This window comes from Maylandia zebra, linkage group LG13, assembly GCF_041146795.1.
Source record: "Maylandia zebra isolate NMK-2024a linkage group LG13, Mzebra_GT3a, whole genome shotgun sequence".
NCBI classification, from domain to species: Eukaryota; Metazoa; Chordata; class Actinopteri; order Cichliformes; family Cichlidae; genus Maylandia; species Maylandia zebra.
The window spans coordinates 1,852,723-1,873,430 of NC_135179.1; the positions used below are offsets into that span (position 1 = coordinate 1,852,723).

Genomic DNA, 20,708 nt, shown 5'->3' on the forward strand with positions numbered 1-20,708 from the left:
CTGAGCTCCTGTTTGTGATTCCAGTGATGCTGCAGTTCGCTAATTTTACAAAGTTAAAAACATTTTAACAACATTCACAAATTCAATGAATCGTTTTAATTTGATCTTTTTTTATTATATATAACAATAACGTAATTATAATATATATATATATAATAGAAAAGAATCATTAGCTTTTCTTTATTATTATTATTGTTGCCACGTCCACGCCGCACACTATGACGTCATCACACGGCGCCTTGTCGTTGACGGAAGTCCAGAATGAGAGAATGTGAAGTGACGAAGAGGAGGAAAGTGACCGGGTTGTTTGGTTAACGGGAGCCGCCGCTCACGGTTTCTGCTCGGTACGTCAACACTCGTTTGTCCGCTTGTCCCCGCGCCAGGACGCTGTTAGCCTGATGCTAGCCTGCAGCTAACCGGCTGATGCTAGCGGGCTCAGCTAGCTGTTAGTGTCTGAGAAACTGCTGCTACAAACACGGAAACGTTTATTTTCTGCCTTTTCTGTTTAAAGTGACTTATACAAAATGTGTTTCACCTAACAAAACAGCGAACGTGATTCTAAACCAAACTCCATTTAAAAAACTGCCAGCTTAACATTGTTTGCATGCCAGCTTAACATGCGTCCTGCTTTCCTGGCAGCTGTTCATTTCAGTAAGCTAACCTGAGATTCAAGTGTAAGCTGAATAACATGAACTGCTTAGAAATGACTTCACACTAGACTCCTTATTCCAGTAGAGTGTGTAGCTTTTAGCGATCTTGTTTGAAGTGGTAGATGTTGAACTTTATTCTATGTGTGTAGAGACGCTGTGAAAGGTCTGCTGTTAAATGTGATTGTTAAATAATTTCCCCTAGGGATCAATAAAGTATTCTGATAAATGTGGATATTTTGTGCTGTCTTTGGTCACCAGCTCTTGCATCTGCACACAGAATGAGAGGCGATGAAGAGACCAAAGCTGGCCGGAGCTTTCCTCTTCGTGTGCTGCCTGTTTGCCTACCTGATGTTCGTTAAGCATCACTACTCCACCTCCAAACCGGAGGCCTACAGACTACCTCCTCACCGCCAGCCTGACTCAGACCTCAGCGCAGATGAAGGGCCCACCTCTGATGCTGGACGGCGCTTCCAGTACGGCATCATGTTTGATGCTGGGAGCACTGGGACCAGAATCCATGTCTTTAAGTTCCAGATAGAGGACAAAGGTACAGCCGAACAACCAGTGTAACTCACACCAGACCCCATTCATATATCTGATGATAGCACGATGTAGTTTGCCTGATGTATCTTCAGACTCTGTAAATGTCAGAGTGCAGCTGTGTAGTCACATATCTACACTCCCTACGCCACATAAACTGATTCCCAACCAAAGTCCATTCAAATATCAGTGAATTTAACAATCTGTCGATAAATACACGGACTCAGACAGACTCAGGGTGCTACTGTTTTTTAGATCTGTTTGGAAATTTAAAATACTGCAATCCTGCACCAAACTCCATTTAAAAACTGCAGTTTTTACTGTAACCACTGTGGATTTATTTCTTTACTATTTTGAATTTTTACACAATAAATGCATTTTAACCATTTTGTAGGTAGCTTACATGACTTTTAATTCAAATAGCTGTTAATCTGGAACTCCATCAGACTCTAACCCGATCAGAAAACTGAGAAATAGCGTGACTAATATGGTGGCTTTGAGAAACTCCTGACGTATCTGAATATTTGATGTTGGTATTTTCTACAGCAACCACTGTGTATGCAGCAATGAGACACGTTGATGTTGAAGCTTTGAATCTTCTTACATTTTCGTTTCAATTTAAAGGAACTCGATGGCGTCCACTGTGACTCCAAACCAAACTCCATTTAAAAACCTTCAAGTTTAAGTTGAGTTTGTATGTGTGTGTGTGAATTTGAATGATGAATATTTAATGAGAGTATGCGTGTGTTGTTGTTTTAGTAGCAGCTGATATTAATGTGTATCAGGGGATGTGTGGGTGTTAAACCTCTATGTATACATCCTCTCAGATCATATAGTGCTGCTTTTAGTGTATTTAAATCCACATGTTGGCTCCGAGCATTAATTACCAGACGTGAATCCGTGCAGACAAGAGGAGCTTTCAGCCTTTAAGTCCTGCTGCAGGGAGCTGCTGCCAGTTCAAATGGACACAAACTCATTAGTGTGTTTTAGAGCTTTCTGGTTTATTAGGCTTAGAGAAAGTTTCCTGCAGCGCTCGGCCAAATGCCTTCGTTATCGCATTTAAGCGCTAAGCTAAATCACACAGGCTGAGTGCTGTCTTGGCTCCTTTGTTAGCATCGCAGCTAACTGGACTAATGGCAGCACCTGTTAGTTATACATGCTGGGATTGTCATTAAGAGCTTAATGACAGCTCAAATGTAGGCACAGGTCCAGGGTCACTCAGTGAAATTCAATTAAATGCGCCGACGTATCGCCTCTTTTATCTGTTTAAAGCTCACAGTCACATAGTTTTATCTTTTTTCCCGCAGGAGCTCCAAAGCTGGCCCAAGAGACGTTCAGAGCCATCAAACCAGGACTGTCAGCGTACGCCGACGACCCGCAGCAGGTAGGGCGCACACGAGGGGCCACGGGAGGGCTGCACGGGTCCCACGCTCGAGTGGGCCGACTGACTGAACCTACAGCAAACAGCCCCAGAGTGACATTCAAATACTGTTTGCTTAGGAATTGTGCAGTTATCAGCGCTGATGTTCAGCATTGGTTTTCTCATCGTAACAAACAAGTTCCCCGACACGCTCACATTTGTGAGTGAATATTTCTAGAGTTGGTGCAGCGAGTGTAGTTTTGTTGCTCCGACTCAAACCTACAGTCCTACATAAAGACTGAGCATGCTCAGAGCCTCCCTCTGTGTCCAGTGCACTGCAGGGATCGTGGAGCTCTTGGAGGTCGCCAAGTCCAGCGTCCCCCCTTCATACTGGACCTCCACCCCCGTGGTCCTGAAGGCGACGGCTGGGCTGCGTCTACTTCCTGGAGAGAAAGCCGACCAGCTGCTGGACAGAGTGAGACTCACACGTCACCTGATCTCATCTTTATTATTTCACGTTTCAGTTTTTCAATTCTTTTATTTATTTCGTATCGTTCAGACTTCGTATTTTATAAAAATCATTTAAATTTTTGAATTAATTTTTTCCCTCATTGCATTTTTTATTTTCCTGTATTTCTAAATGGAACAGCTACATTTAGGGTTTTTTCAAAATAAAACGATAACTCCAGCACAGATGTTTAAAATGTTGTGATCAGGTATCGATCAGGCCAGACTGATAACTCCTCTGGCTGCTGCTCCTCCTCCTCCTCCTCTTCATCGTCATGTTGGAGCCAGAACAGAGAAAGTCTATTAAATCTTTTAAGTAATCAGTAATAACAGGACTACAGCAGCGAGCCAGAATGTGGTTTAATCTGAGGCTTTGCTCTTATTATCAGACGAGCTCTGATGCTGCAGATTACGGGGGGGGGTCATTTTTACAAAAATGCATCATTAAATATTAGATTATATTTAAACAGAGATCACTGATTGATGGGAGGCAGAAATAAAACTGTTTCACTTTGTGAAGCTCAAAGATTGTTCGCTTCGTGTCCAGGTGAGGGCGCTGTTCCTGGAGTCTCCCTTCCTGTCCACAGATGACAGCGTGTCCATCATGGACGGCACCGATGAAGGTAAGATGTTCTGATTGATCAGCCCGCACACTCCTACTTTCTAAAGATGACCTTTGTTCTGAAAATATTTCACAACAGAAGCCTCATTTGCTGAGGGCTTTTAATGTGAAATGCATACAGGAACTGTTGAGTTCCTTATGCAGCATCTTAACGGTGTGGGATAGGCCCCGTGGGCCGGCTCTGGCTCCCGGGCTGAGATGAGGTCTTTTCTTTTGAAGTGGTGCAGGAACCATGCGCAGCTGAAGAGAACGCCGCAGAGCATGACGGCACAGAAACAGGAAATAGATCCACCTGGAGCGATCTGAGGGGAGTTTCTGGAGGGTCGTGACCCCTCGCGAGGTCTCGTCCTGAGCGGGATCTTCATCTCGTTATGACATTATTAGATCAGAGGGAATCTGCAAGTCTCTTCGGGTTTAATCTGTGACGGTGATGAACCGAGCTCCGGCTCTGATTTCCCCAACGGAAAGCGTCAATATGGAGGATTAAAGAAGAGACGACGGGGGAGGCGGAGCTCAGGGGTTTGATTTGTAGACACTTCCTCTCTACAGTTACAGGAAAACATGATCAGGCTACACAGCGAAGCAGCAAATATGTTTAATTACTGGGTGAAAATCATCCAGTACTATAAACTGGGAGGGGCGGGGATAAACCAGGTTTTAGTTCAGGGCGGCGTGGGTATCCAACTTTGAATGCGAGAACGAGGCGATGGCGTAGGTGCGTCGGTGACATCAGCCATGTGACACACACACAGAGGCGGCGAGGCTGGCCGTGAGGGTCAGACTCTCGTTCACACGGGAAGCTTTTTTCTGTGTCGAAATTCGGCCTTCAGTATCGTGCAGGAGCTGAACCCCCGACCTCCTGATTGGCTGACGACCCCACTCTACCTGCTGAGCCACACCCACGGTCAGCGAGGAGAGAGGCGGTGATAATGTTTGGAAATGGAAGTCCTTTCAGAGGCCTCTGTTTTTAAGAGTGAGGCGGAGCGCACAGTGTAGTTCATGTTTCACATGTTTGATTCCTGTAAATCGTCCAATCAGGATGCAGAGTGAAGGTTAACCAGTGAAGTCATTCACTGATCAGAAGTAAAGTGCATCTGCTTATTCAGGTCAACTCAAAGATGACTTTAGTGTCCGCGGTGCAGTATTTGCACTCAGCTGCATCCATTAGTGCCTTTTAGCAGCGACCTCTGACCTTTGGGCATGCAGGAGTGGGTGATTACGGGGCTCGGTACAAACTGTATCATAAGGGCTTTACCATAAAACTCTTAGCCCGATACGCTAAGAAGCAATTTCCTAACAAAACAAACAAGAGGCGGAGAAAGTCGGCTAAACACTGGCACTTAGCACCCGGCCGCCTCCCAGGAACCACTCAGAGGTCCCATTAACAATAAGTCGCTTCACTCGGACGGGCCCAGGGTAATCTGAGCCGGGATAAGCATGCTGGCCAAGAACGGCACAACATCTGAGCCACAGTCAGGCTGCGGGAGTTCAGACAGACAGACTTCAGTTTAGTCGGGAACGCCGCACAGGACTCTGTCCATTAGAGGAAAAGCAGAGCGGGATAAACGGCAAATTCAGCGATCATTAAAAGACGAGCAAGGACGAGTAGTGATCCCGCTCAGGAGAAAGAGAAAAGATTTCAGCCTCAGAAATAAACGGGACACATAATCCCCCCGTTAGATTAAGTGGGACATTATCCCACACCAACATAATTGCTTGTATGAACTACTTTAAAAGGATTGGATTATGTGCAGGCGGGCCTGTTGCCCATACAGGACAAAACACTGAACTTACATTCCCATACATATCCACCAGCAGAGACATTACAGCTGGGCCAAACATCTGGAGCTCAGGGTCACAGCTGGATCCAGGAGAGACGCATACAATACGTCCAATCAGGATCCAGCGAGGTGTTCAGGACTTGTTGAGTTAGTCCTGAATACGACGCGTGTGTTGTGGTCACGTCTGGTTACTCTGGGGGGGGGACGGGCGCAGAGACATTACAAGGGGGGCGCAGTGTGAATTTCAAAAAAAGCACTTGGACACTGCGAGCGTAATGGAGGACAGGTATTTGACGGGGCTCCCACACAAACGCAAACGAAGCCAAACGTGTTTCCAAACCAACTTCCTTCTGAGCCAAAGACTAAAACTTGTGATGAGTCTTGGTTTTGGTGTCGCCTGCACAACAGCTGTTTCCAGAGTCGGGTCCACGTTGCTGCGTCTCGTCTCCCAGAGAAACGGTTCATATTGATGGTTACGTGTTAGCGTGCTCGCTGCTGCTGCAGCACAGAAACACGAGTTTGCAGTGAAGCGCGTGAGCAGCTGAGTGTCGTCTGCATAGAGGTGTTGAATCCAGCGATCCTGTAACCTTTTCGTTTTCTCCTTTCAGGTATTTCTGCTTGGATCACCGTCAACTTCCTCACAGGTGAGAGCGCTCACCATCGTTTTTATTTAGTGCAGCAGGGGCGTGTGATCCTGTGCTCCCAGCTGATGTTGAGTGCTTTCAGGTTTTGTATGAACCGTCCTGTCATTGGCGTGTTTGGGTTCTGAGTCTTCAGTGGACGATGGTGGTGTGGAGTTTGCACGTGCTGCGTCTTCATCGATCCTCTTCCTTGGTCATGTGATCATGCCGTCAGAAACTCCACCCTAACCATGAGGCTGGATGTCCACGCCCACGACTGAACTTCAGGGTGAAACCGCCACCTCGTGTTCCCAAACAGATGACCTCTGTCCTCTCAGAAAGCCCCGAACCTCATGTTGGTCCTCACAGAGGCAGGCCTCCACGTAGCACGCACACTGGCTCCATTTTTAACACTGCGGCAGGAAGTGGATGTGGATTGGTGTGATTTATGATGCGTGTGTGTGTTTCAAACCAGATTAATGTGCACAAGAAACGGTGATTACCTGTTATTGGATTAAACTGCAGCTCGCTCTTCCTCCTAATCTCCCCCTCCTCCCTCTCTCTCTCTCTTTTCAGGTGGTCTTCACAGTGCTCACTCGCCCACAGTGGGGATGCTGGATTTGGGAGGTGGGTCGACTCAGATCACCTTCAGCCCTCAGGACGAGGTGAGGACTCGCACAGGTGAAAGGGTGAGGAAGACTGAGAGAGGAAGAGCTCTGTCCCCTCAGTCAAACTACCAGGATGGCTCCGTCTTAGGCTTTAATCTGGAAACGCCTCGCTAATCCCAAATAAACAGCCTCACATCAGGCAGGGGAGGAGAAAGGGAGTGAAGAGGGGTCTATTTAGGTCAGGCTTCGTACACGAGGGATTGGCCAGTTCTTCTTCAGCCTGTGAGAGGAGGAGGAGGAGGGGGGGAGGGGGGGATGCAAACGAGGAACTGAGGCAGCAAAAGCTCCAGATGAAGCTTTCTTCTTACTGAGGTCTGACAGCATCAGCAGGAGGGTGGAGGACGGCCTCCCAAGAAAAAACCCACCCGGTGTTTGAGAGTACAACACAGAGAGCTGTGCAAAAGTCTTGAGCCACCCCTCAGGTCTGCTGAGCAGCTCTCGAGCTTCCTGAAGCTCCTTAAAGTTCTTCTGTGGACATTGGCTGCTTTTCCTCTCCTGTTCAGTCCTTGTACGGGAGCTTTCTCACAGGAATGACAGTGAATCCCACACACCTGAGCAGAGGTGCAGTTAGTTAGCATCAGCCTGTCTCACAAACTCATCATCTGTTCCAGTTTCTTTACCAAATCTGTCAAAAATGCCAACGATATCACAGCTTCTCATGAAAACAGGATTTTGTCTCCAACACGGTGATTCCAAAGAGCTGTCAGCTGAAACTCTGCACATCTCAGCGTGGTGTCAGTGTGTCCTCAAAACCCTGAGGAAAGTGGACAGAAGAAGCTTCCTGTTCCAGCATGACAACGATGCAAACACACTGTCAGTGCAGTGAAAGCACACCTGGATCTGACACCACACAGCAGGACACCATCAGTCACGGACGGGCCTCCGCAGAGCCGCCCTCAGCTGAGGAGACGTCTTCCTGAGGATCCTCACAGAGCTGACAGCTGCTCACACCAAATACACACTCCGTGTTTCCATGTGTGTGTACTGTATTTACATGTGTGTTTGCACAGTACTGTCAGAAAACGCTCTCAGGAAAAATAAGCAGCAGATTGATTTTCTGTGGATTTGTTCCACCCAGCGTGGAAGCAACACTCGAAGGAATCGTCTGTTTTTAGAGCCGACCCAGCGTCACAGAAGCCTGAAGATCTTTTCTTTCTGTGCAGAAAACCATCCAGACCTCACCTATCGACTACATCCGGACCTTCCAGATGTTCAACCACCCACATGTGGTCTACACTCACAGGTACACGCACTCACACTGTGCCTGTGCTGATTGGCTGATGTGAAGTCAGCTGGTGGGTCACACACAGCTGTCAGTCAGAGGCTCGCTGACGTGATTGAACTCGTCGAGTTTCCGGTTTAATCGTCGTGTTTGCTGTTCGAGTCTCAGTAGCGACGTTAACACGCAGGAACTGATTGTGAGCTTAAAAAGTTAAAAATCTAAAGAAGCAGGAAGAACCAAACGTGTCAGCGCAGACACATTCATTTTCTGATGATCAGCTGATCGATTATGGATTATTGATGTGCTCTCTCTGCAGCTATCTGGGTCTGGGCCTGATGTCGGCTCGCCTCGCCATCTTGGGAGGCGTCGGTGCCCCGCCCCGTACGTACCTGACCTGTTTTTCTTGTTTTTCAGTTTTCAGATTTTCATCTCAGCCTGTTGTGCCCCCACCCACCCCTGCCCGGCAGATAAATAAGCCATTATCTAATCTTTTAATAACACACTGCAAGATTAATTCCTTGCTGGCCAGCTGTTGCTGCGGTTTAACTGCTGCAAGAAGCTGCAGCTCAGATCCTCTCTGCTGTCGGGCTGTTTATGTGCACGCAGGCATCGCCATGTCCGTGGCGGTGTCGCGTTCAGGCGTCCTGCTGGGACCGTTTTAACCACACATCATATATTTGTGACTTTTTGGAAAACTGCTGTAGCAGACTGACAGCATTTGGCTAAAGCAGGAAGTGTGTGCAAGCAAACTGCTGCAAACATGAGCCATCGTCACTGCAATAACCTCACCGCTGCCTCTGCTGGCGGTCGGAGGAACTGCAGGGCCGTGTGTCGTTGTTTTACTGTTCGCGGGTTTGAGATGAGATAAACAGACAAACGTGTGTCTGTGTGTCTGTGTGTGTGTCTGTGTGTGTGTCTGTGTTTGTGTGTGTCTGTGTGTGTGTCTGTGTGCAGTAGGGGGCAGCCCGGAGCTGGTCAGCCCCTGCCTTGCTCCAGAGTACTCGGGCAGCTGGGAGCACGCTGACGTGGTCTACACTGTGAAAGGCCAGAGCACAGGTGAGCAGATCATCTCTGATTGGTGGTGTGGTTGCCATGGTTACTCATGATGCAGCTGGGGTTAGGAACCTTTTGTGTGCACGTGTGTTTCAGGGGAGCCGTTTTACGAGGCGTGCCTGAACAGAGTGGAGAAGGTTTTGTACCAGAAGGTGGCGAAGGCGTCCGGCGTGACCGACATGGACTTCTACGCCTTCTCCTTCTACTACGACCGCGCCGTCGACATCGGCGCCATCGGTGAGGAAATACTGCCGCTCTGCTGCTCGCCTGCAGGGGGCAGCATGTCAGGCTGATCCATCATGGCGTAAACAGGAAGCCAAATAAACCTCGACGAGGGCGTGGCGTCCGTTGAAGCCGCAGAAACGCTCGGCGCTGCTGCGTTCGCGACTCAAACTTCTTTTTTGGCGGATTTTAGAAGACGAATCGTTTGTGAAGCCGCGCCGTTACAGGGGAAGTTACCCGGCACACCTGTTGTCCCCGGGGGGCGTCCCATTTATCAGAGCGTCCTGAATGTGGCCCGGCGTTACCTGCAGACCAGGTGTGAGGAAGGGTCAGAGTTGGAGCTTCACGTTCAGGCGGCGTTCGCTCACTGACTCGGGTTTAATCGCTCGTAGGCGCAACTTTCATCAGAGCCTCGTCCCAGACTTCCTGTTTTGTGTTTACCAGAGCCGATTGGCTCACAGCCGCCCCCGTCCCGCAAGCTGCCGTTTGTCACCTTTAACATGACGTTTGACTGTGGGAGCCCACAGTTCCTGAACACAGCTGATCCCAGAAAAGCTGGAAAACCGGGAACGTTCGTGTTAAGGAGCTGCTGCAGGTTTCTGTTTAACCCTCCTCTCTGTGCTCTGTGTCCAGACGAGAAGAAGGGAGGAAGCATCAGAGTGTCCGACTACACCGACGCAGCGAAGAAAGGTGAGACGGCGCCCTCTGCTGGACGTCACTCAGAGCTGCCGTCATCATCAATGAAGCCAGAACGTGTTTCTGACCCGACTCTAGTCCACATGATTGATTAGTTTATGCTAACCCCACAGAGGTCCAATTAAATGTTGATATCAGCAGATTTTTTTTTAATCGGTGACCGCTGTGGGTGTTTTTCTCCCTGCAGGGTGCAGCGACGTGTCCGTCGGTCCTCAGCGGAGCCCCTTCCTCTGTCTGGACCTGGTCTACATCTCAGCCCTGCTGCAGGAGCTCGGCTTCCCTCCACACAAGCAGTTCAGGGTGAGCTTCCTGTCTCGCTTCTATCGATTCCTTTAAAACCATCGATCCGTCTCACCTCTCTGACGTTGTCTGTGTCCCAGCTTGCGAGGACCATCAACCAGGTGGAGACCAGCTGGGCTCTGGGCGCCACTTTCCACTACATCGAGTCCCTGAAGGCACACTGAAGCTCTGAGCTTTTATTTTGAAAAGCTCGGGGTCCTGCTTACTCTGAACACAGCTGACTGATGATGTTTGTGCCAAAGCAGAAATCTGAGCGGTGGGATAAAAACGTGACGTGTGTGAAAGCGGCTCATTCAGACCGGCGGTCAGGAGGCCGGGCTGAACTCGCTACGGTCCCAGCGTGGTTCATTAATCGAATATTTCACATTTTTAAGACCAAAAGGATGCGGTGGAGCCAAGGGTTTGTGAGCCAGTGACGGGAAAAAATAAAACCCTGTTTATGTGTTTGTTTGTTCTGTGGCTCTTTTCCATTAGATAAACCTTTGTTAGTCCCACACGTGGGAAACTTGTTTGGTCACGGCACAAAGTTAACCATTTAACACGTTAGTGCTCTTCTCTTTTAGGTTTCTGGGATGTTGTTGGTAGTGTTGTGGGTTTTTCCGTAGATGTGTCGGTTTCTTGCGAGTTCTGCGTCGGTGTTTTGGGAATTTGGGTCGTTGTTTCTGAGCGTCGCCTGAATGACCGTCAGCGTGTCTTCTCACCTGATCAAACTAAGCCGGGCTCAGTGTGAGCAGCTCGTTGGCGACTGATTGTTTTTATTCTGAAGGACTTCCTGTTTGTATCCCTGTAGTTTCATGATGAGCAGATGTTTAAACGGTTCCTGTAGAAACCCGTCTGTTTGGCTCTCAGGTGCTGAGACCGTAAGAGTCTGAGTCACGTGACTTTGGCGTCGCCTCCTCTGATGTCAGCTGTTCCTGAGTGGAAGCTTCAGCGTGTGAAACTTTCACATAAGATCAGGATGAGACAAAGAAGGGTTATTATGAACTGTGAATCATGGCGAGCTGCTCTGTGAGAGCCTCAAATAGACCTGAGTGTCCTTCTGTTACGTGGAGAAGCTCCTCCTCTCTGTAACGTTCGTCTCAGTGATGATCATCTTCAAACCACCGAAGCAGCAGCTGGGCTCTCAGCAGGCCAGAGCTACACCGGCTTATTTCACACAGAGCGGCTCTGCATCAGTCCCAATATTAAATTGAAGAATGTGAAATGTTTTCCTTCAGCTGATCCTGTGCTTCATATGAACGATGATGTTTGCAGGTTTTTAAGGATGTATTTTTATATTCTGAATCATAAACTCTGTATTGTGATCAATAATTCATTGGAATAAAAACTGGAAACAGCTTTAATTCATAAAAACCTGAAGGTTTCACTTAAACACATTCAGGAAAAATAAAGTTTAACAGAAGATGATGGAGGTGTGAAGGTGTTTGTCCTCAGCGTCCTGCAGCAGGAAGCCCACAAACACAGGTGTGCTTCAGGTGAGTGCGTGCAGGTCTGCTCTTCTCTTTTTGTAGGATGTGGCGGGCGGCTTTAACGCTTTCAGTGTGAATGAAAGCACCCGATTGGTTCCTTACCTTTGAAAACAGGAAGCTGCATCAGCGTGGAGCGGCCCTGAAGTTTGCTCGTCACAGAGAAACCAGCGAGTCTGCACCAGCTGACGTTTCACCGTCATCCTGAAGCTCCAGGTGTTTCAGGAGAAAGCACGCCGATGAGGAGTAAAGGACGCCTCGCACGCCGAACACCACCTGCTCTCACTCACACCTTGACCCATGTGACCTTAATGACTGGTGTGATGATGGTGGCTCTCCACCAGCTGTTAGAGCCTCCTGGATGAAGGGGAAAGAATCAAGTGACCGATAAGACAAGGAACACAAGACCACACGGCTGAGTTTGACCTGAAAACTGTCGGCGTGATGACGAGGATGCAGCGTTGAACAGCGAAGCAGGAAATGATAGAATGACGGCAACAACAGAACTTTAAATCAAATCTTTGAATGATGGAACCAGCGGCCAGCTCTCAGCTGTGAGGTCTGACCCTCCACCTTCACTCAGACCTCCTGAGACGATACAAACTCAGCGTTTCTTCAACTCGTTTATTGCAAACGTGTAAAAACAGTACATGTCCCAGACGGCCTCAGGTGTCTGCTGAGGGCCCTGCTACAGTCACTGTGCTGTCTGGATTATGATGCTAATAAAGTTTTAATGTTTAAAAAAGCAGCAACCTGCAGGCAGCATGTAAAGCCGAGATCTTAGCTAATGCTATTAAAGATATCACAGGGCTAACTGAATTTGGCTAGCAGCAAACCTAGCTTGATAATGTTTACCATATAGTGTAAATTAATAAAAAATATTTCATATGTTTAATATTTGTTCCAGAATACTTTTACATAAACAAAGGCATTTTTCTCTTTCACCTCCACATACCATACATATGACATCACAACCTGATTGGCTGGTTGTGACGTTGATCCTGGACGAACGTTACGTGGCGGGTCCACTGGAGCCCAGTTTACAGCGAGTCACGCAGCCTCATCAAGATCTGAAGAAACGTTTCTGTGCAGACGTTTACGTGAGATTAGTGTGAATGCTTGAATGCTGTCTCCTTCAAAACTCTCAACTTAAAACTTTATTCAACAAAAACATTTTCAGCCGTTTCAGAGTTTGTTTGTATGGGACGGAATGTTGGCGCTAGCGTGAGAGGAGGAAAGAAATTAATCTTGAAATCTTCCTTTAAACTGCTGCTGTGTCCGCAGCGTTTGCTCTACAGGTATGATTTTACCCTCAAAACGTAGCCATCGCTGTCCTCTTTCATCCAATGTGTTTACTATTGTCCTAGGTGTTATGGTTCTTTCGTAAATGTTACCGATGCACAGCCTCCTCCCTTCAACTCTTCCATAGACTAATGTTAAAAGGGCTCAGAAAGTTGGTTTGAAAATCAGAAGTACAGGCTGTCTTTACACTGTCACCACGTCCATATAATAAACTCCACAGGCATGAAAACTGAGAATTTGGTAGACTGGACATTGCTGCCGCTCACGGTGAAAGAATTTTGTCAATACGACTCCAAGTTGTGTCCAGTGTTTGCTCTACAGCCATCATTTTACCCTCAAATCACAGCCATCGTTGTTCTCTTTCCAACACCGAGTCTTTCAAAGCTCAGAGATGTGAACGTTTTAAACTGTGTGGATCCAAGTGGAGGGATCACATTGAATCACTGAATGAGTAAAAAGAATATGAACTTTTAATATTCATTCAGATGTTTTCTGACTTTAAATTTTATTTTCTCATTTCTTAGGTTTTTCTAATTTACAATTAAAACATTTTCAGCTATTTTCCAACTTCTGTGTGGATGTCCGCTTTTAGCACTTCAGCACTTTTGTTTTCAGATTAAACTCTGTTTTTTTTCTCATTCAAATTTTTTAACTTAAAATTCAGCAATTAATTCATTTCAGTGCATACATTCAGATTCAAGCATTCACACTGCAGTTTCTTTAGAAAATGCACTTCCCAGTTATAAATGATTGGCATGTGTGCGTGCATGCGCACACGCGTGTGCGTGCATGCGCGTGAGTTAGAGTCTCAGGGCTGTTTCTGCTTCATCTCCTTCCAGCTCTTCCACACCAGGACATCTCGACTTTTTCCCCAGGCGACGAACCAGCGGGGCAGCCTGAAGCCGTTGTATTGACCCACGCCGTCGTCATGGCCCATCGCCAGCAGCATGGTGACGTTACCTAGCAACCAGGAAGAACTCGAGTCAGCCAGAGAACAGAGGCAGGTGACCAACAGCCCGGCATGGTGAGCGCATACCTGTTTGATAGGAAGTCAGCTCCTTCCCGCTCACACTGTTGGCAATGTTGGCCACGGCGACAGCGGCGTGGAAGCCGGCGTTGTACGCCGTCTTGGGCTCGTTGACATTGGTGCAGTCACCCACGGCGAAGATGTTGGAGAAACCGTCGACCTGCAAGTGGTCGTTGACCTTCAAGGCCCCGTTTTCAGCCATACTGTCATCTGTGAGCAGAAACCAGTCGCTGATCAATGCAGCCATCGTTAAAAATAAATGTCTACGTGATTTTTCAGGCTAGCAGAGGCGGGACTCGGCATTATCACTTCCTGTGACACTGTAAGTAAGAAGAGTGACGTCGGGCGACCCTGTGGTCAAACCGCAGCGTGGAGTGAAAGAAGGAAATGACCTCCGTGCGTGTGGGTTTGCTGTTCTTACTGAAGGTGGCGCTGTAGGCTGCAGAGTTGATCTTGAGCCCGGTGCAGCAGATGATCAGATCCGTGACCAGCGTTTCGCCGTGGTCCGTGATCACCTCCGTGTTCTTCGTCATCGTGTTCAGCGGCAGCTCCGACAAGTTGCTCACTTTCTGTCCTGAAAACACGGCGGTGGAAAGTGAGCCAAACCCCGAGCTGACGTGAGCCGTCACCTGCAGGCGTGAACTCACCCAACACAAGCTCCACCCCCTTCTCCAAGAGAACCTGATTGGCCTCGCGCCTGATGCTGGGCAGCAGCTCCGGGTCAGCCAGCCCGAGTTTGGAGTGGATCAGAACCACCTGGAGGGGTCGACGCGGAGGAGAGAGCGGGGTCAGCGTTCAAAGGGCAGCAGCAGAGGTCAGAGGTCAATTTAATTCAGTTTTATTTATACAGTGCAAAGTCTCGAGCGCAGTCAGCTCAAGGAGCTCCACCAATCTGAAGACCACGGCTGAGTAAGCACTTGGCCACACAAATCTAACAGGAAGCAGACTCCAGCAGAAGCAGGCTGAGGGCGAGACTGACGGGGGCGAGGGCGGGACAAAGACATGCTGTGGAAGTCAGGTCAAAGGTCATCACCTTCTTATCAGGATACTCTGTCTTTATCTCTGCAGCCATCTCCACACCGGTCGATCCTCCGCCGACCACCAACACCGAGTCAGCAGCCTGAACCTGCACACAAAGACACACACACAGACACGTGCACACACACACGCACACAAAGACACAGACACCCACCCACGTATGCACACGCACACAGACACGTGCACACACACGTGCACGCACACACGCACGCACACAGACACGTGCACACAGACACAGACACACAGCGTGAGGAATTTACATATTTTTAATTTGACTTCTTGAAGTTTTCTGGGTTTTTGTTGTCGTGTGAAACATTGAAAAACCAGACAGAGAAACACAATCTGACACGTCAGCTGCAAAACAGCTTTGCAGTAAAACCTCCTGCTCGGGTCTACCAGAGGCCCGGCAGCTTGAGGGTCCTGCAGTATCTCAGCTGTTCCCAGGACTGCGCTCGTCTTCACAGAGATGTCCGACGTTGTTCCCGGGATCTGCTGGAGTCGTTCTCGCAGTTTGGGAGTCACTGCACCCAGTGCTCCACTGGGACCACCGTCACCTTCACCCTGCACATCTCCTGCAGCTCTTCTCTGAGCCCTTGGTACTCCTGCAGCTTCTCGTGTTCCTTCTTCCTGAGGTTGCTGTTGTTCAGTATCACTACATCTGTCACTACGGCCGTCTCCTGGTCGTCTACCACCACTACGCCCGGTTGGTCCCACAGGACTCAGTTAACCCGTGTTGTATTTCCTGTAAAAGGCCTTTTTGTACCATTCTGAAATGTGCACTCTCTTTCAGTTTTAGCTAACCTTACCTTTATTTAAGCCTCTGTTCACCACTCACCTTTCCAGCTGTTCATCGGACCTGAACTGCAATAAATAACTGGAAACACGGGCTGTTCTAACACTTGTGTATGTATATCTGCGTTAAACATTACAATAATAAAACAAACGGTTTTGAAAAAATATTAAGTAATAAAATAAAACTAATTTCACTCACTAATACTGGACAGTTCTATTTCAGTACAGAGATAAACTTTAGTATAAAACTTGTACATTAATGTACTTTTTAGAGTAGAGTTTATACTTTAAATCTACGTTTACATGAACTTTTCCATGGCAGTATTTTTTCTGCTGGTGAAGTTCAAACTAAAATGTATTAAATTATTAAATATGAAGATTTGAAATTCAACCAAAAAAGGTTAAATAACAATAACTTCTAAACAAACAGCAGTAAAACCTGGATCGAACCTCTCTGATGAAGTCCTCGTACTTCTGGACCGCCTCCTTATGCGACGCCACCGTGTTGAACTTCCCGGGGAACGGCCCGTCGGTGCCAGTGCACAGGATGAGGTGGGAGTACTGGATCTCCTGCGGCACAAACGACACAGATTCAGCTGCAGCTTCACCTCCTCCTCATGCTGCAGAAGAAGCTCCACAGGGAGCTGCTGTGGTCCTCACCCTCCCTCCCTCCAGGATCACCAGCTGCCTGTCTGTGTCGACGAGCTCCACCCGACCCTGAACGAAGCTCTCGCCAAAGGTCTCGGCGTACGGGATGAAGGTCTTCTGAGCAAAGCCTGCACACAGCACAGCACTAATTTTTTTAAAATTAAAATGTGTACAAATAACATAAATCTTTACATAAATCTAGAATAAAATCAGCAAACACAACAAGATAGAAGAATAACAGTCGACGAGGTCATCTTAAAGTGAAGATAATATAAGTACCAGAAACTACTTTTAGAACTGACAGGAGAACAGGTGAGAACAGGTGTGGACAGGTTGTACAGGTGTGCTCATGGTACCTGGCTGTACGGCGGCTCGCAGAGCGCCCAGGTTGTGATGGAAAGCGTCTCTCATGTCGATCAGAGTGAAGCTGAATCCTCGATACTTCAGGTCTTGAGCTGCAGCGATTCCACCAAATCCTCCGCCCACCACCACCACGTGGACACCCTCGGTTGACACCTGACCCCCCATCTCTGCAGCCACACACACACACACACACACACACACGAAGTCACTACTACAGGTTGACCACACCTGACGTCGTCACCCCAGAGGTCTGAAGCTTCTTAAACCTGCATTCTCTCTGACGCCCAGCAGAGGGCGCCCACTCTGAAGTCTGATTCAATTGGGTTTGCTCAGCTGACCTTTGACCTCAGTAAACTCTGTCCTGATGAGTTTCTGCTCTGTCGCTACTTTCAGGTCTGACTGAATCAAACAGGAAGTCTATTTTGGTCCTGTCAGAGGGCGGGGCTAAACAGTGACTGACTAGTTGCTCGTTGCTCATGAAATCCAAACGACTGCTTCATGTTCGTGGACATGCACTGCTCCTTTTCAGCAACACTCAGCACACCTTTGAATGAATTTCAGCCAAAAGAACAAACAGTAACTCTGCTGTGTCCACAGGGGCGTGTCCATAGGGGAGTGTCCACAGTGGGGCACCATGAGGTCAACCCCCCCCCCCCCGGCACCACGCTGCAGAATAAACGCTGTGACGTCTCACAAACTGAAACAGTCGACTATCAAAAGCTCCAACAACACTCAGCTCCAAGCTTCAAACACACCGCTGCCATCTTTTATATACAGGCTGTGATTTCTGCTGATTACATAACGCCCACTACTTTAATCTCAGCCTGTGTTTCTACAGGTGTACACAGACCACACCCCCTCCATCTTCTGAGAGCTCACCTGAGCATCACTCTCAGGGAGATGAAGCTGGTCCTGCTCACCTGCAGTGTCCTCAGGTGAGCCTGAGCTGCTCAGATGGTCTTATCGACGCATCAGCTGTGAGCTCAGAGGCATGCGGGCGGTGAGGCAGGTACAGGTACGCCAAACATGTGGCGCAGATAGAATCGGGTGACGTTTACTTCCTCGGTTTTCCGGTTCTAAATCGGACTCATCGAGTAGGCTACAAACTGATGAGTACGTGTAGGTGTAGGTTCTGCTGCTCCTCTTCATCACTCTGCAGGAAACTCCTGCTCGAGCATCCAGATTAACAGGCGTTGGTCTTTTTGTTGTTCGACAGCATCAAGACTGACGGAGTGTGTTTGAGACAACCTCACAAGTGTCACAGGTGACACGCTTGGCGTTTTTTTGCTGGTTTGTCGGTAGCAGCTACTGAAACGCAAGACTGCCACACATCTGTTCGACCAACGCCAGTTAATCTGGAACACCGGCCTCACGTGAGCTACCGGTGTTCCAGATCTACTGGCGTTTAGATCAACTGGCGTTGGTCGAACAGATGTGCGGCAGTCTTGCGTTTCAGTAGCTGCTACCGACAAACCAGCAAAAAAACGCCAAGCGTGTCACCTGTGACACTTGTGAGGTTGTCTCAAACACACTCCGTCAGTCTTGATGCTGTTGAACAACAAAATGTTTAAAATGTGGCGAGTTTACCTGGTGATATCCTCATGCGCGACGCGATCGCGAAAACAGCAAACAAGTAACACCACGCCGATGTTGTCCACAGGACAGCAAGAGTAAAGATCGGGAGACTCTTGTCGTCGTTATCGTTCCCCTCGCACGGTTTATTTCTCCGGTTTCAGCGTTTTTGCTTCACAACTACAGCGTGCAGTTTACTTTGTGCACTAACATGGAGTCGAGTCAACCAGCGCCACCTCTGGCCAAGTGCCACAGCCTACAGCCAGATCAACCTGTGACACACATCTGCAGCACGTTTGAATTCGTGTCATGCACATTTGTACCTTTCAATTGTGTCTGTTTGTGCGTCATGCAAATAAACCTTTGAAATGAATGAAATGATATCATGTATTTATTATCAGCCTACATTTGTACAAAATGCCAAATGACATACACATAAGAATCACCATCCTGATATCAATACTTTTGCCCATACGAAAAATGTCGTGAACACACTAATATTTCACCAGTGTTGTAACATCACATGTCGTTAGCACAGTCTTCCCTCTGCAAACGAACATGTTAGAGTTGGTTGTGATATACAGTCTGCATAAGTGTGGTCAATCTAATAAACATTTATAAGGAGATGGCAGTTACTGTGAATGTACAGCAGTTACACAGTGATTAGTAATAAACAGTCAGACAATGACTCTGACAATCTCATTCAATCTTGCAGACTGAATGCACCTTCTGTGGAAAGTGGTACCACACGGTGTGTGTGGACTTCCCTTGTGCAGAAGGCGACTACAAATGTTGTGGGTGCTAAATAAACAGAAACAAATGATCCCTGTTGTCTTTGCTTACTGATTGTTTTCAGTGTTGACAATCCACATTGCTGCCATTGCATCTTTCAACATGTTTGTGGGCAGATTTGAATGTACCAGGGGTAAGTGCAGCCACTCAGCCTCTACTCACTGTGATCATAGCAGCAGGTGCAGATGTGTCACAAGTTAATCTAGTAGTGGGCTATGGTCATGTGTTAGTGGTGGGAACAGTCATATCCACTCACTCTCACTGGCTGTTTATTACTAATCACTGTGTAACTGCTGTGAATTCACAGTAACTGCCGTCTCCTTACAAATCTTCATTAGATTAACCACACGTATACAGACTGTATATAACTCCAGCCATGTTGATGGATTGCCTATATTGGCTGGAAATATTCATTTTCAGGGAAAAGACACAGACAGACGATGCTTACAGGATGTGATGTGACAACACTAATGAAATATTGATGTGTCATATTTGTCCAAGGCGTATTTCATTGTTATGGAAAAAGAGAATATCAAAATCATGATGACCAATTGGAGTGGTGATTTCTATGACTTTGTGTATATAATTTGGCATTTTGTACAAATGTAGGCTGATAATAAATACATGATATCATTTCATTCATTTCAAAGGTTTATTTGCATGACGCACAAACAGACACAATTGAAAGGTACAAATGTGCATGACACGAATTCAAACGTGCTGCAGATGTGTGTCACAGGTTGATCTGGCTGTAGGCTGTGGCACTTGGCCAGAGGTGGCGCTGGTTGACTCGACTCCATGTTAGTGCACAAAGTAAACAGCTCGCTGTAGTTGTGAAGCAAAAACGCTGAATTCGGAGAAATAAACCGTGCGAGGGGAACGATGACGACGACAAGAGTCTCCCGATCGTTTACTCTTGCTGTCCTGTGAACAACATCGGCGTGGTGTTACTTGTTTGCTGTTTTCGCGATCGCGTCGCGCGTGAGGATATCACCAGGTAAACTCGCCACATTTTAAACATTTTGTTGTTCAACAGCATCAAGACTGACGGAGTGTGTTTGAGACAACCTCACAAGTGTCACAGGTGACACATTTGGTGTTTTTTTGCTGGTTTGTCGGTAGCAGCTCCTGAAACGCAAGACTGCCGCACATCTGTTCGACCAACGCCAGTTGATCTAAACGCCAGTTAATCTGGAACACCGGCCTCACGTGAGCTACCTGCCGCTGCCAGCCCGTCTCTCTGACACCTGCCCGCGCGAACGGGAGGAACTCACCTGCTGTAGGTACGCGCCTCGGTCACGTCGTCGTCTTCTTCTCCGCGGCTGTCTGACCGCAGCGTCTTTCTTACCGAGCTCCTCCTCCTCTGATGACACCAGTTCTACCCCAATCACAGCCCGGCTCCCCATGAAGGAGGCGGGGGTAGGCGTGCTGCTTTCAGGTGCTGTAGGAAATATTATTTTTAAGGCG

At 47.9% G+C, this 20,708-nt stretch overlaps 2 protein-coding genes across 5 annotated transcripts; one reads left to right on the top strand and one right to left on the bottom strand.

Moving 5' to 3' along the window:
- Window positions 1-201: 201 nt before the first annotated feature.
- entpd6 (ectonucleoside triphosphate diphosphohydrolase 6) lies at window positions 202-12,602 on the top strand. 4 transcript variants are annotated; one of them, XM_023155159.3, is made up of 14 exons: window positions 202-344; window positions 928-1,197; window positions 2,498-2,574; window positions 2,882-3,025; window positions 3,605-3,680; window positions 6,069-6,104; window positions 6,657-6,769; window positions 7,912-7,991; window positions 8,287-8,351; window positions 8,925-9,026; window positions 9,120-9,260; window positions 9,879-9,935; window positions 10,129-10,241; window positions 10,322-12,602. In XM_023155159.3, exons 2-14 carry the CDS (start codon window positions 939-941, stop codon window positions 10,403-10,405), a joined length of 1,347 nt encoding a protein of 448 aa, XP_023010927.2. In that variant the 5' UTR covers window positions 202-344; window positions 928-938; the 3' UTR covers window positions 10,406-12,602. The 4 variants fall into 4 exon arrangements, with proteins under 4 accessions (XP_023010927.2, XP_023010926.2, XP_012771517.2 ...); XM_023155158.3 differs by having other exon boundaries at window positions 205-344; window positions 909-1,197; XM_012916063.5 differs by having other exon boundaries at window positions 205-344; window positions 909-1,197; window positions 8,928-9,026.
- Window positions 12,603-13,457: 855 nt separating this feature from the next.
- aifm2 (AIF family member 2) lies at window positions 13,458-20,607 on the bottom strand. Its single transcript, XM_004575293.5, has 9 exons — window positions 20,516-20,607; window positions 16,871-17,044; window positions 16,527-16,642; window positions 16,317-16,436; window positions 15,070-15,162; window positions 14,684-14,792; window positions 14,458-14,610; window positions 14,046-14,246; window positions 13,458-13,969 (listed from the first exon to the last, which is right to left on the bottom strand). The coding sequence occupies exons 2-9, from the start codon at window positions 17,040-17,042 to the stop codon at window positions 13,818-13,820; spliced, it is 1,116 nt and encodes a 371-aa protein (XP_004575350.3). The 5' UTR covers window positions 17,043-17,044; window positions 20,516-20,607; the 3' UTR covers window positions 13,458-13,817.
- Between the last annotated feature and the right edge of the window lie 101 nt (window positions 20,608-20,708).